Source organism: Ornithodoros turicata, unplaced genomic scaffold (assembly GCF_037126465.1).
Source record: "Ornithodoros turicata isolate Travis unplaced genomic scaffold, ASM3712646v1 Chromosome53, whole genome shotgun sequence".
Taxonomy (NCBI): Eukaryota; Metazoa; Arthropoda; class Arachnida; order Ixodida; family Argasidae; genus Ornithodoros; species Ornithodoros turicata.
The window spans coordinates 168,945-184,849 of record NW_026999381.1 but is presented as its reverse complement, the minus strand read 5'-3'; the positions used below and the strand labels follow the sequence as shown (position 1 = coordinate 184,849).

General features: G+C 48.6%; 1 protein-coding gene across 1 annotated transcript; it reads left to right on the top strand.

Moving 5' to 3' along the window:
• The first annotated feature begins 512 nt into the window (after positions 1–512).
• Positions 513–4,766, top strand: LOC135374304 (uncharacterized protein K02A2.6-like). Its single transcript, XM_064607287.1, has one exon. It carries the CDS (start codon positions 513–515, stop codon positions 4,764–4,766), a length of 4,254 nt encoding a protein of 1,417 aa, XP_064463357.1.
• Positions 4,767–15,905: the final 11,139 nt, after the last annotated feature.

The following is a 15,905-nucleotide window of genomic DNA, read 5'->3' as shown; positions in this document are numbered from 1 at the left end:
TATGAACACTCCGATTCAGCAGCAAACTGACCTGACCCCGCCCACGTCAGGCCCCTTGCCCACCACTCCCCTACCTTCCGTAGAAGGATCTCTGTCCCTGCGTCTACCACCTTATTGGGCTCACGACCCGCAGCTATGGTTCGCCCAGGCCGATGCTCAATTTTCCGCCCTATCCGCGATATTATTCTCCAACTACCCCTCGACAAGCCCTACGACACCCTCATGACAGAATTAATCGCCCGAACGACAATGTCTTCCCAACGTCGCCTGCAGCAGCTTCTCACCAACGAAGAGCTCGGCGACCAGAAGCCAACCCAGCTTGTCAGAGGCTGAGATAGACCGGACAAGGAGGACGACAACGAAGTGTTTGCGCTCGCGCACTGTTCTGTTCGAAGCGAAGCTTGGCCAAAGCATGTGACGGGCTTTCGCTAAGATGTACTGTCTTTAACTGAATAAATGGGAAGTTATATTACTGGCGACGAGGGAAGTACGAACTCCACGGACACTACAAGATGAATCAGGCAAGGCTTCCTGAATTCGTACCAGGCTCCAGTTGGAACTCGTGGCGTGAACGCCTAGAATTTTTTCTCTTCGAGGCGAATAACGTGCAGGACGCAGCTAAGAAAAGGGCTCTGTTGTTCACGTTTTGCGGCGAACAGACCTACGACAAGGTGCGAGACTTGCTGCATCCGTTCACACCGGCGCAAGTTCCGTATGACGACATAATCGAACGTCTGAGCAGCCATTTCGAAACAGGTCCTTCTGAACTTCTAGGGCGCTGGCGTTTTCACAAAAGGGATCAACTTCCTCAAGAGACAATCTCTGAATATGTCGACGCTTTGAGAGCTCTAGCTAAAGACTGCAATTTCGGTAATGTTGCCGTTCCATTACCGCTACCACTTGCACCAACCACACGATCGCCTCCCACGGCGCACGGTGATTCCCCAGCGACCCAAACTGCAACCATGGCTTCAGCGATCGCTTCACCGTCACAAGCAACGGTCTCACAGGCTCCGACGACCGCTGTTCCGGCTTCGGCGAAAACAATTTTACCCTTGGAAGTGATGCTACGAGACAGATTCATCTGTGGTCCGAGGGACGTGCACCTGCAGCAGCGTCTACTCTCCGAAAGGAATATCACATTCCAAATGGCGGGCGACACTGCGAAAGCCATGGAATCCACGGTCTCACAACAGGCAAGCATGCGCAGCAGGGAAGAAAACAAAGTACTTCAAACTTCAGCAACCAGAAGCCCAAAGAAGAATAAGCTCCCTAAGCCGTCCAAAAAGTGCTACCGCTGTGACGGTGCGCACAACCAGAAAAGCTGCCCTCACCGAAATTCCACATGCCAGTTCTACAAGAAACTGGGGCATATTGAAAAAGCATGCATAACGAAGAAAAAGAAGCAGGCTTCCGGCACGCGCTCATCTGGACGTCAACAAGCGAATAGTCTAACTGCCGACGAAGCAGATTCGTGGAACAGCTTATTCACGGTCAACTCCATGAGCCAATCGACTGAGAGCTTAACCGTATGGGTTACGGTAAACGAACGCCCTTGCTGCTTCGAAGTCGATTCCGGTGCATCATTTTCAATAATGAGTGAGAACACCTTCAACCAGCAATGGGACAGCAACAGACCACGTCTACTGAAAGCAGCATTGAAATTGAGGACGTCGACCGGCACACCGCTTCAAGTCCGGGGCAAAGCACGAGTCACCGTTCAGCTACACAGGAAGCAAGCAAAACTCGATCTGTACATCGTCGCGGGAACTGGAACAAGCCTCCTAGGTCGAGACTGGTTTGAGCCACTGGGAATTTCACTGTCTGGCATTCACCGAGTCATGGAGTCACAGTGCCAACCACTACTCGATCAGTTCAGCACCCTTTTTAATGGCAATATATCAGGCCATGTAGGCGACCCTATACACATCGAGCTGCAGCCAAACGCAGTCCCTAGGTTCTTGAAGTCCAGCACAGTGCCACTGGCATTGAGGACAGCAGTCGACAAAGAGTTAGACAAGTTAAAAGAGCAAGGCATTCTGAAACCCGTTTCTTCTTCGACATGGGCTACGCCGCTAGTAACAGTACGGAAGCAGAACGGCACCTTACGTCTATGCGGAGACTACCGTAGCACGGTGAACCAAGCTGTAGCGAAGGCAGCGTATCCGCTTCCCACAGTAGATGATATGCTGGCTCTAGTTCAAGGAGGCAGGATCTTTTCCAGGATCGACCTTCAGCAAGCGTATCAGCAGTTACGAGTGGATGACGCATCCTCCGAGCTACTTACGGTGAACACGCCACGTGGCCTATTTCGTGTCAAACGCTTACCTTTTGGTGTATCTGTCTCGCCTCTGGTATTCCAGAAATACATGGACAGCCTTCTGGCAGGGTTAGAAGGTGTCGGGGCGTACCTCGACGACATTCTCATTTCTGGCAGTACCCTCGACGAGCATAACAAGCGTCTGCGCTCTGTGCTTAAGCGCTTGACTGATGCCGGGCTCAAGGTTCGTCTGGAGAAATGCCTTTTCGGCGTACAAGAACTTGAGTACCTTGGGTATCATATCAGCGCAGCTGGCATCAGACCCACACAAGTCAAGGTCAAAGCTATCCTTCAGGCACCCAACCCAAGGAACAAGAAAGAGCTGCAGTCCTTCTTAGGATTGCTGAGCTTTTACAACCGTTTTCTAAAGGACCGAGCGTCTGTTGCAGAACCCTTGTATCGGTTGCTGCACAAGGACACACCATGGTTTTGGGGATCCCAAGAACAAGACGCTATCGACAAGCTCAAGCAGTTGCTAGCTGCAGCACCAGTATTGGCACATTTCGACGTTAACCGGCCCGTTTTGCTGGCATGTGATGCCTCACCATACGGCATAGGCGCAGTCCTTTCGCAAAGGACACAGAACCACTTGGAGGTTCCAGTGGCGTTCGCCTCACGGACACTCAGCAAAGCCGAGCAGAACTACGCGCAGCTAGACAAGGAAGGCTTAGCGGTGGCATTTGGTATGAAGCACTTTCATCACTTCGTGGCTGGTAGGCATATAACCGTGGTCACAGATCACAAACCGCTACTTGGCATCTTCAGTCAAGAAAAACAGATACCAGCAGTACTATCGCCTCGGATGCTGCGCTGGTGTCTCTTGTTAAGCGCTTACGATTATACACTGATATATCGTCTGGCTCATCGGCATCAGAACGCAGATGCGTTGAGTCGTCTTCCGCTTCCAACCACAGCTAATGAGGACACTGCTACTGGAGACATTTTAATGCTGGAATCAGTCGAGTGTGAACCACTCACACCAAGACACATTGCAAGCTTAACCAAAGAAGACCCTATTTTGTCCAAGGTTTTTCAGGCTGTACAAACCGGCGACTTTTCCAGTTGGAGAGAACAAGCGTTCACACCGTATAGAAGGCGTACCAGTGAGCTTTCCACGTGTAAAGGATGCGTGATTTTGGGCTCACGTGTAATTTTACCCAAGAAAGCACAATCGCTAGCGTTAAGAATGCTCCACGCCAACCACCCGGGTATCGCAGCCATGAAAAGTACAGCAAGAAGCCATTTCTGGTGGCCCAAGCTGGATCATGATATTGAGATCACGGTGAAGAGCTGTCCGATGTGTCAGACTTGGGCTCGCGCTTCTTCGCCACTCGTGGACATAGAGTTCGAGCGTCCCCACACGCCATGGCACACGTTACACATGGACTTCGCGGGACCTATCGACGGTTGGTCGTACCTTATCGTCATAGACTCATTTTCCAAATGGCTCGAAGTCAAGCGCATGCGAAGCACAACGTCAGCACGCATAATAGAACAGTTACGCAACATTTTTGCGACGTTGGGCATCCCTAGGGTAATCGTCACAGACAATGCGCCCAATTTTGTTTCGGCGGCGATGGCGAATTTCTACACAAGGAATGGAATCAAGCAACGAACAAGCGCTCCGTTCCACCCATCCACGAACGGACAAGCAGAAAGGATGGTCGGAGAAACCAAACGTGCTCTCACGAAATTAACTGACGGCACCATCGAGTGTCGGTTAGCACGTTTCTTGTTCAAACAACACACCACAGTGTCTACAAGTACAGGGAAGACCCCGGCGGAGCTCCTCTTCGGGCGGCGCTTCACTACGCCCCTGGATTGGATGCACCCAGAAAATGACTCGTCCAGTCACGAGATTCCCCAAGTTCTTCCACGGTCCCACGACTTTGAACCTGACCGGTTAGTCTTCATTCGCAACTTCGCGGGAGAGCAGCCGTGGATACCGGCCGTTATAATCAAAAAGATCGGTCGTTGTTCATTTTCTGCGAAAACTGCAGACGGCAGAGTTCACCGTCGGCACGTGGACCACATCAAGCCACGTTTGCTGAAGAGCGACCATGTAGCGACATGGGAAACAGCCAAAGCAAGCTTACTCAACTTTCCCCTCGACATGCAGCATACTCCGCAAGTGACTCAGTCACACGGCCATTCAACTCAGGAAGGTCAGTCAGCTGAGAGTAATGAAAGTCTCCGGCCCCAGAGTCAGACCCCAGGTGACTTGGCCCCTCAACAGGAATCTTCAAGCAAGGATCACCAGCCTCCAGAACCAGCTGGCCTCTCTGAGCAGGCAGAGCACAATAGCGAGGAAGTGAACCAGCCGGCAAACCTTTCATCGCAAGAGCAGACAAGAAACGACTCTACAGCACAAAGTGCTCAGAAGAGAGGACGTTTTGGCAGGGAAGTTAAGACGCCTAAGCGCTACAAAGGCTTTCACTTAAATTAGTTAAATTAGTTTTCCTTAAGGCATGGGTATTTCTTTACTTAGCCGGGGGGAGTGTCAGAGGCTGAGATAGACCTGACAAGGAGGACGACAACGAAGTGTTTGCGCTCGCGCACTGTTCTGTTCGAAGCGAAGCTTGGCCGAAGCATGTGGCGGGCTTTCGCTAAGCTGTACTAAGTTTTGTCTTTAACTGAATAAATGGGAAGTTATATTAGTGTCCTTGCTACATCTTCCAGGTACTACATGTGCAACACTTGGCATCTTCTTGACCTAACAGGTTCTCCAAGTCGATTCTGAGTGCTCCAAAAGTACCCATCAGTTCAATGCTTCCGCTCGGGTCCACACAGTGTCCTTGCTGCATGTTCTAGGTGCTACGTGCACAACACAGTCCCCTTGAGCTAACATGTTCTGCACGTCCGTTCTGAATCCTCCAAAAGTAGACACTTCCATTATCAGTCCAATAGACTGTGAACGAAAGAGAGATGCTCCTGCATCAGGGTGGCATATCTTTTAGTGATCGAGCGAACGACTGAGCGCGTGATTGACAGTGATATCAGTGATGTCGTTGAGGATGGTTGGCCAGATGGCTTCCTCTTCTTTATTTCCACAACACACTCCCGGCGACAGCAATGATAAAACAATTTGATGAAGGCATGCGAATTTAGACACACGGTAATCATTTTGATGGTCATTTGGTGATGAAGTTCATGAGGCAGCCATGCTAAATGCGAACATATCTTTTATATATATATATATATAATGCAGGGAAAAAGCTATTAAAGAAACAAGTAGATGACACTAGACGTGTTTGAAATTCAAAATTACATATTAAGATGGCTTCTATGGCTGCACGCAGAGAAACATACTCATGGAACGATGCGACAGCACCAGAGGGCACACGTTTCGCCGTGTTTGCGGCTCGTCAGCTCTGGGTAGCTGCGCATCGTTCGAAATTGGTAAACCAGGGGTCACTCAGCGAGCGATCTTCACCTGGGAGGGTGACTGAGCACTCCTCAGTACCACAGAGCAAGCCAGTGAATTATAATGCAGGGAAAAAAGCCATTAAAGAAACAAGTAAATGATACTAGCCGTGTTTGAAATTCAAACGTACAGATTAAGATGGCTTCTATGGCTGCACGCAGAGAAACAGATACTCATGGAACGATGCGACAGCACCTGAGGACACGTGTTTCGCCGTGTTTGCGGCTCTTCAGCTCTGGGTACCTGCGCATCGCTCGGAATCGGCAAAAGAGGGGTCGCTCAGCGAGCGATATCCACATGGGATGGTGACTGAGCACTCCTCAATGCCACAGTGCAAGCCAATGAATTATAATGAGGGGGAAAAGCCATTAAAGAAACAGGTAAATGACACTAGACGTGTTTCAATTTCAAAATTACAGATTAAGATGGCTTCTATGGCTGCACGCAGAGAAACAGACACTCATGGAACGATGCGACAGCACCTGAGGACACGTGTTTCGCCGTGTTTGCGGCTCTTCAGCTCTGGGTACCTGCGCATCGCTCGGAATCGGCAAAAGAGGGGTCGCTCAGCGAGCGATATCCACATGGGATGGTGACTGAGCACTCCTCAATGCCACAGTGCAAGCCAATGAATTATAATGAGGGGAAAAAGCCATTAAAGAAACAGGTAAATGATACTAGCCGTGTTTGAAATTCAAACGTACAGATTAAGATGGCTTCTATGGCTGCACGCAGAGAAACAGATACTCATGGAACGATGCGACAGCACCTGAGGACACGTGTTTCGCCGTGTTTGCGGCTCTTCAGCTCTGGGTACCTGCGCATCGCTCGGAATCGGCAAAAGAGGGATCGCTCAGCGAGCGATATCCACATGGGATGGTGACTGAGCACTCCTCAATGCCACAGTGCAAGCCAATGAATTATAATGAGGGGGAAAAGCCATTAAAGAAACAGGTAAATGACACTAGAAGTGTTTCAATTTCAAAATTACAGATTAAGATGGCTTCTATGGCTGCACGCAGAGAAACAGATACTCATGGAACGATGCGACAGCACCTGAGGACACGTGTTTCGCCGTGTTTGCGGCTCTTCAGCTCTGGGTACCTGCGCATCGCTCGGAATCGGCAAAAGAGGGCTCGCTCAGCGAGCGATATCCACATGGGATGGTGACTGAGCACTCCTCAATGCCACAGTGCAAGCCAATGAATTATAATGAGGGGAAAAGCCATTAAAGAAACAGGTAAATGACACTAGAAGTGTTTCAATTTCAAAATTACAGATTAAGATGGCTTCTATGGCTGCACGCAGAGAAACAGATACTCATGGAACGGTACGACAGCACCAGAGGACACGTGTTTCGCCGTGTTTGCGGCTCGTCAGCTCCGGGTAGCTGCGCATCGTTCGGAATTGGCAAACCAGGGGTCGCTCAGCGAGCGATATACACCTGTGAGAGTAGGGCGACTGAGCACTCCTCAATGCCGCAATTTCAAACACGTTTAGTGTCATTTACTTGTTTCTTTAATGTCTCTTTAATGAATTTATAATTCACTTTCTTGCACTGTGGTATTCAGGAGTGCTCAGTCACCCTCCCAGGTAATAAAGATATTCAATAAGGATGAGAAGCGGAGACAGGGCTTTTACACGACAAAGTATAAAGGGGCCGTTATTAAAAACTATGAGGGGTATTCGACGTTTCGACAGCAGCGCTGCCTTCAACAGGAATGGAATATTATGGTGATGCAAGACAATTCCAAAGAATGAGAGGGGAATATGTACAAGGGGAGAGGGCAGCACACGTGCTTTGCAAACAAAGGTAAAAGGGTACAATGAATCGCTCCATGTCCCGTCAGACGGCTATTATATCAGACGGCTACGAAGTTGAATGAAAGTGAAATAATAAGACGTGGACTACAGAACAGGATTACAGGAACGTTAACAAAGACTAATTTATTTAATGGGTAATTTAGCACATAGATTAAAAAAAGAGAATGGTCGACGTTTCGACAGTGGCACTGTCTTCGTCAGGACAAACTTTTGTCCCGACGAAGATGTCTGCGTTTTTGTCTGAGGCCCTACTGGTCTTCACAACATTGCCATTTACATTATTCTCACTTCAGAGTTAATACATTACAACTAGGGAGCAGGCCCGGTGCTAGGGGTGAGCGGGGCCTGTTTCACACCAGCAGTAATGAGAAGATAAGAAATGATAAGATTTTCGCAGTGGGATATTTTAGCAGTACGGGAAATGGTAGCAGGAGAGAAGGGTCTGGGAGGGTCACGTGACGCTGATCGAAAGAGGGGGAAATGGGAGAGGTGGCTTCTCCCTTCTTGTGTTCTCAAGTTTTCTCCAAGGTCGGAGCGGTCGGTTGGGTATGTCACGCGGGGCTCCGCTAACGGAGTGCAAAAAGTGAGCCCTCCGGAAGACGCGAAGGGCAACAACGTTGCCAGGTGAGGGCCGGACGCTCCGTCGGAGCATAACATGACTTCACAAACGATGAAAGAAGAAAGTCACTGAAAAGGTTAGCCAACTGTAGGGCTGTAGGAACCCACGTCTTCTGGATTGGCGGTCCAAGGCTCTACCACTTGAGCTAAGCTAACACAGCACCCCCAGCGACTTCCAAGGGAGCGTCATCTGAAGGGACAATTCTGCCACTTTCTCCTCACTTATTCTGCTTTCACTCTTACATTTTTGCTCACCCATACACACATTTATAAGACGGGTCGACGCAAGCCCCAACTGTTGAACATGAGAGAACTGATGTCCTAGAGCCCTGGACCGGTAATCCAGAAGCTGTGGGTTCGAGTCCTGCAGCTGGTTAACCTTTTCAGTGACTTCCTTCCTTCATCGTTAATTCCTTAGGCAATTTGAGGCTTTGTATGTATTTGTCCCTTCTGTGTTGTTCCCTGCCACATCGGTTCTCTCATGTTATGACGTCACAGTTCTCAAAAATAAAAAATTACTTTACTCTAGCTTTTGCAATACGTAGAGCCAAAATATTTTGCAGGAATGTAAAGTGAGACGAGAAGATCTTAGTAACAGGACTTTGGTAGGATTCTGAAGACACGAGATTTAGTCCGTAGTGGCACTTTAACGTTGTCTTCGTGTCACCCGTTTTGTCGTCAGGGGGAGGGGAATATGTTTATTAAGAAAAAGAAAGGAAAGGTCGGCTTGCTATTCCAACGAAAAAGGAAAAGAAGGGAAGAAGGCAAGAAAAAGAGACGAAAAGGAAATGAAAAGAAGAAAAGGGAAAGGGAAGAAGAAAGGATCAAAGGCGAACAGGAAGGAAAAGGAGAAGAAAAGAAAATGCGAAGAAAAGGGAGAAAAGGGGAAGGACAAGAAGAAAAAATGGTAAATAGTTAAAGAAAAGGAAAGGTCAGCCAGAGGATGTCGGCTTGCTATTTCGAAGAAAAACGAAAAGAAGGGAAGAAGGCAAGAAAAGGAAAGGAAAAGAAGAAAAGGGAAAGGGAAGAAAGGAGAAAAGGCAAACAGGAAGGAAAAGAAGAAGAAAAGAAAATGCGAAGAAAAGGGAGAAAAGGGGAAGGACAAGAAGAAAAAATGGTAAATAGTTAAAGAAAAGGAAAGGTCAGCCAGAGGATGTCGGCTTGCTATTTCGAAGAAAAACGAAAAGAAGGGAAGAAGGCAAGAAAAGGAAAGGAAAAGAAGAAAAGGGAAAGGGAAGAAAGGAGAAAAGGCAAACAGGAAGGAAAAGAAGAAGAAAAGAAAATGCGAAGAAAAGGGAGAAAAGGGGAAGGACAAGAAGAAAAAATGGTAAATAGTTAAAGAAAAGGAAAGGTCAGCCAGAGGATGTCGGCTTGGTATTCCAAAGAAAAAGGAAAAGAAGGGAAGAAGGGAAGAAAAGGAGACGAAAAGGAAAGGAAAAGAAGAAAAGGGAAAGGGAAGAAAGGAGAAAAGGCAAACAGGAAGGGAAAGAAGAAGAAAAGAAAATGCGAAGAAAAGGGAGAAAAGGGGAAGGACAAGAAGAAAAAATGGTAAATAGTTAAAGAAAAGGAAAGGTCAGCCAGAGGATGTCGGCTTGCTATTCCAAAGAAAAAGGAAAAGAAGGGAAGAAGGCAAGAAAAGGAGACAAAAAGGAAAGGAAAAGAAGAAAAGGAAAGGGGAAGAAGAAAGGAGAAAAGGGGAACAGGAGGGAAAAGGAGAAAAAGAAAAGGTAAAGAGAAAGGAAAGGGGAAGAAAGGAGAAAAGGGGAACAGGAAGGAAAAGGAGAAAAAGAAAAGGTAAACAGAAAGGAAAGGAAAGGGGAAGAAAGGAGAAAAGGGGACTAAAGAAAGGGCAGAAAAGGAAAAGAAGCAAAGAAAGGAAAAGAAGAAGAAGAAAAGGAAAGGAGAAAATAAGGAAGATAAGGAAAGGAAATGCAGAAAACAAAACTGAAACTGAAAAGTCACACGCACAGTCACACAATCAGAAGACGTTGACAAAGTTCGAAGCGGCGAGAAAGGTCTGTTTGTCGTCATGGTTCTGAATCGTGGTTACGGGAGAGTGGCTTATGGTTCTGCAAACTTGACAGAGTCGAGCTTGCCTTATGGATTCCTACAAAAGGTACACACGAGTCTTCGTGGTGTTGGGGTACTTGGGGTTAGGTTCCTTGAGGTTGCGCCAACAAGGTCAGGGGTTCGTCTACGCTGTTTCTGTGCTTTTTTTTTCACATGTCCTGCTCCCCTCAATAATGATTCTGCCCTGAGGGTAATAAAAATCATGATTGATCGGCCATTGGTGGATTTAACAGAAGTGCGTTCATTAAAACTTGAGAACCCTTTGGGGACTCCCCTTCACCACGCTACACAACCCTTCACACGACCGTGCACAACGCTAACGCAAGACAGCATCCGCAGGCAAACGAGCCTTTCGGGCTTCCTCCGATTCAACTTGGCGGCGCCGCCTCGCAGCGTCAGGCTTCTTTCGCCGCCGCTCCTCCGCACAGCTTTCATGACCCATGGCACGCCCACGCAGACACGTCTGAACTTGTCGACCACTACAGCTGCACTGCCGACGCGTCGCGTGTCGTGTTCTCCACGCGCCCTCTCCTTCCCTCCATCCCTCTCCACTCACCGCGCTTGCGCACCGCGGCTTGGCTACAGACAGACCACGCCGCGATTCTTTCGTAGCGAGGACTCTAATGCTATCATTAATAGGTAATTTCTTAGTGGGCAGTCAAGTTCCCGGGGTAGTCAGAGACAAGCGATGTGGTATCGGAGGGTTTCCGCCGTCCACACTGTCAGAGGCTGCTGAGGTATACCGCAGGTAGTTCAGAAGCTCTGCAGTAATATCACGGCTGTAATTTTAACGCGTTCCTTCAAAGAGAGAGAGAGCAACATTTATTTAGCAATCGGACAGCAGCGAGGAGTCGTATTTCTTCTGTTGTTCCCTGACGACTTCTTCAGAACCTGAAGAGCGGAACGTCGCGACCTGTGAGAGGACGATTCAGATTTCTCTGCATTGACCTCTTTTGACGAGTTCAAGCTACTGACATTGTAATATGAAGTATAGTTCCTCTCAATTACCAGTTTCCAGAGTGAATAACCGTGTGAGTAACCGGGTTCGATGACCATTTCAAGTGCCGACGAATTCAGGGATTTCCCTACGCCCCCCCTCAGGGCGGTGTCCACCCTCCCTGCATTTTTGCAACACCCTCCCCCCGAAATTTCTCAGGTGACCTCAACCAGCTCGGGCACCAGCACGTTCTAGCTTGTAGTGAGCCCGGCGGAGCAAATTACATCCTGTACTGTCAAACTTGGGCTGTAGGACCACAGCCATGCAGATGATCGTACCGTGCATTTGTCCAAAATCATTTGAAAGGGACTGTTTCATTGCATATATTGTGCGCATATACTAGCAAAAATCTGTGCTGGTACGCAAACTCAATGTAGATCATCAAGAACCATTTGCGCCCAACTCAATCGAGCGAGGTATTCTGCTTTTTTTCGTCTAAGGTTTTCACCGTTGGTTGCTACGTATTCATTGAGCTTCGTGAGACAGGGTGCCAGTACTTTTTCTTTGTCGATCGTGTCATTATGCATCTTAATGTTGAAATGCCGTTCATAATGAATATGTATTCTAATGTACTGTGTTCTAACATGTACAAATAAAACGGGAAAGCTGTACATATATATCACCATTATGCCACGATTCTTTCCGTGTCTAAGAAAAATTCCGTAAATGGAACCTATACCAAGCATACCCCCCCCCCCCCCCCCCTTGAAAGCTTGGCACTCCCCTCCAGCAGTGAATTTCTGGGAAAATTACTGCCGACGATGAGCAGTCCCAGGGAACAACCGAGGCCAGGCAAGTCACCTCACTCACTTGTCGGTGTATTCGCACGAGTAACATTCCCCCAGAAGCGGAAGATGCGAGAAGCGGTATAACTTTCTGCTGTCACGTGATCGTGAGCGCTCAACGTCGTGTCTAAATGTACACCGCTAGCAGTGGGGAACATCTTGCTACACAGCCACAAGATGTTCCGTAGCAGACGACAGGAAAACATGCTGGCGGTGTCGTCTGCTAAGCGTCGTCTGCTAAATGCGCAGTTCGCCACTCCCGATATTCCGCACCGTGTGAATGCTCAAAATAACGCAGGTCGGAACTTGGCCTATGTGAGCAGTGTTTTCGTTTTTTCTTCCACTAGAATATTCCGTGGGGGTGTCGCTCGTACGGTATGTGCAGGAATTCGTGCCACTGGCTATAAAACACACGTACATCTCCGAAAAGAAAGAAAAGTAATAGGAACGTGTGGGATCAAATCCGCAGCGGGAACCATGGTCGTTGGATGTGCTTAAAGGATTGAAAGGTTAGCGCTCCGCCTCACAAAGTTCTATTCATACCCATGCAGTGGCGAATACAGGGGTCGCACGCCAGTGGCGCTGCTATGGGTTACCAGACCTCGGCAAAAAAAAAAAAAACTCATGAGTGCGACAAATCGCGATATCCACACTCACAATCACCGAAGCGAAGAGTCTAACGTGGTTGTAATCATTTTGACAAGGCACTTGCGATTATCTTAAACAAGGTAGATGGAACATGAATGAGGTGGGAAGTTCTTACGGTTGCGCCCAGCTGTCATCTTATCTCGCTGGTTCGAGTATTACGATCACACTGTGGCGCCCCACGGCGGTGCGAAAAAAGCAATCTCAATACAACCGGACTACGTGATGGCGCGCTTCATGTAATGATTTCGTGAGTGCGCCATCACAAGCTGCGACGCTTTGAAGGCCGGTGCTCTTTGCTTGAAACTGAAACAGCTCGGGCTTACTTTATTTTCTTTTTTTTAAATCTTTTTGTGGCATGGTCTATTCTTCTGCATTGTATCCCGTATCGATGCCGATGCGCATTTGTTGTACTGGGGGTACAATTGTACAATTGGTTCTTCGTTAGATCTACATTGTTATGTAGCCTCACGTTTTTATTATAACGGCTTTCACCAGACCTTCAAGCAAATCACAATTTGTCCTGTTGCCAGAACACTAGTTTGCGTGTGCACAAACTGCCCTGCATGTCCCTTGCGGAATGCAAATCACTATTGAGCGTTTGAAGCGCAGCATTTCCGGAGCCGGCGACAAAGTCGTGGCACAAGTTATAGTGCATCGTACGCTATCGTCTTTGCGTACGTAAGGGACAGCATGATGGTTCTGTGCACTGCGCGAAACTCTCTTTATGTATTTCGCGTGCCCAAAACCGCCAACGCTATCCCTTACGTACGCAAGGGCGATAGCGTATGATGCACTAAACCCTCCAATGTCTTTGTAGTTTGCTACATGAAACATCGTTCTACATTGCACACGTTTTGGTCATCAGCGGCCTCGGCGGCTCATCGGTGTAGCGTGTTCGCGTATGATCACAAGATCGCGGGGTCGAATCCGGCCGAGAAACTTTGTAGTTGGGCACAAATTGGTTAGAAACGCCGTCTTCCGCAAGGGACGTTACATACGAAGTGCCGTGTGGTGAGCCTTCATCACAGGTGACCCTCGGGTGGGCAAAAGCAATCTTCAGACCGACCACTGTGGCGCCGCTCATGATCTCAGCTGCCTCGTGACGTAAACCCCTACTACTACTAATAATAAAAGACCCACCAATTATTATTGTTACTATTATTATTATCGTCGTTTTCTTCTTTTACTTGCTTTTTTTTGTTCCTGTGCAAAGGACTGGAAACCCGCTTTTATTGCAGCCCCTCTACGCCAGACTTTACAACCAACAGACTGTCGCTATTTATGATAACATACCCCCATTTTTTCTTTATTCACATCACATCACATCACATCACATGATAACATACCCTCTCCCCCTAAAAATGAAGTGTTTTTTTTTCTCTCACAAACCACTCCTGTACCATATCAGAGATGATACAGTGTCAGCAGCTGGCGCTGCGGGGTGGCACGTGTGTTGTTATCGCTATCGCACGAATACACTCGTAATGCCCCATAATCACGCTTTATAATAACGCCAACGTGTGACTGCAGTCACCAGTGTCACTGTTTTTTTCTAGAAGCGTCTTAGCCTGCGATAACCAGCGATCGTCCGCTGAGTAAGTACAGTATCGCACCGGCGCTGCAATTAGTTTCCTGTGAGTACGAGATGACGGACGCCATTGCAGCCACCGCTGATTACGCGTGCGACTGAAATGGGCGCACACTTTATCAGATGATTGTGATCGTGAGTTAGCGTGAGTCAAATTGCCGAGCTCTGTGGGTTACCCACTGAATTAAGTGATTGCACGCTTTCCCTGATGGCAAATGAGGTGTCATACTTGGTTTTTGCCATACGCTTTTCGAGGCGCTGTGAAGAGTGCTAGCAAGAATAACACACGCACACAAAGACATCCGAACAAACAAGGACACGTCCGAAGAAGCACAATTTACTGAAAGTCGAGTGTAATAGTGGTGGACGGGTAGGTGGAAGACCTTGAACAGACTCGTGAAACTAAAGAACATTGATAAGAGGCATATCGGCCACCCCCATTGCGCTTGACATCTTGACAGCATTTCTGGCGCTTGCGATGGCCCGATACGTCGCGCCTGATAACGATAACAATTCCCCCTTTCTTTCTAGGGTTTTCTTTCAATCCCTCATCGACGCCCCCTGCACCTTCTGCCGATTCATATGATATTCCTAACCGATCATCGTCATTTGTCACTGAGGCTGGTGACGTCGAACACTCCTCGGTATACCAAGGTTAGGCGTCCAGTTCAAAGTCAAGGCGTGCGAGGTTAGGCCACTTCGTCTTCAGCTGCTTGGTAAGTTGATGCTCGCTGTTGTTCTTCCTGAAGGTGTTGTACGTCTTAAAGGGGGTTGCGGCAATCTTGAGGTGGGCTGTTGGCGGTAGTTTTTGCTATAATTTCGTGGCTTGTTTTGTACGTTGAAAACTAGCGAAGTGAAAAGAACCGACCCTGTTTCAAACTTTACAAATGCCGTAACAACTTGGCGTTCCCGATGTTGCATATTTGGGATAACGGGGCAAACGGTAAAGAAACATTAGGATTGCTTAAAGCCTTGGTCTTTTTCAGGATTGCTGGTTTATCTTCTGTGTGTGTCACCACATGGATCTGCGCTGGATGTGTTGTCTGTGTACTTTGGAGGCACTACGGTGACGTCGCTGGAGTTACTCTGCCTATGGTGGACAGCCGTTGACGGACGGGCAGAGATTCCTTTCTTAGCCAAATACGGCCAAGTTCCTCGCACCTTCTGTAAGAAACTGTTTAATCTCCGTTAGCGAATATTGGTTCCAGTGGTTGCGCCCCGAGTTCCAGTGGTTGCGCCCCGAGTTCCAGTGGTTGCGCCCCGAGTTCCAGTGGTTGCGCCCCGAGTTCCAGTGGTTGCGCCCCGAGTTCCAGTGGTTGCGCCCCGAGTTCCAGTGGTTGCGCCCCGAGTTCCAGTGGTTGCGCCCCGAGTTCCAGTGGTTGCGCCCCGAGTTCCAGTGGTTGCGCCCCGAGTTCCAGTGGTTGCGCCCCGAGTTCCAGTGGTTGCGCCCCGAGTTCCAGTGGTTGCGCCCCGAGTTCCAGTGGTTGCGCCCCGAGTTCCAGTGGTTGCGCCCCGAGTTCCAGTGGTTGCGCCCCGAGTTCCAGTGGTTGCGCCCCGAGTTCAAGAGTTCTCCCCCCCCCTCGAAGCAGCCGATTGGGCACGAGTCACTTCCGACAACCTCAAGCTAAAAG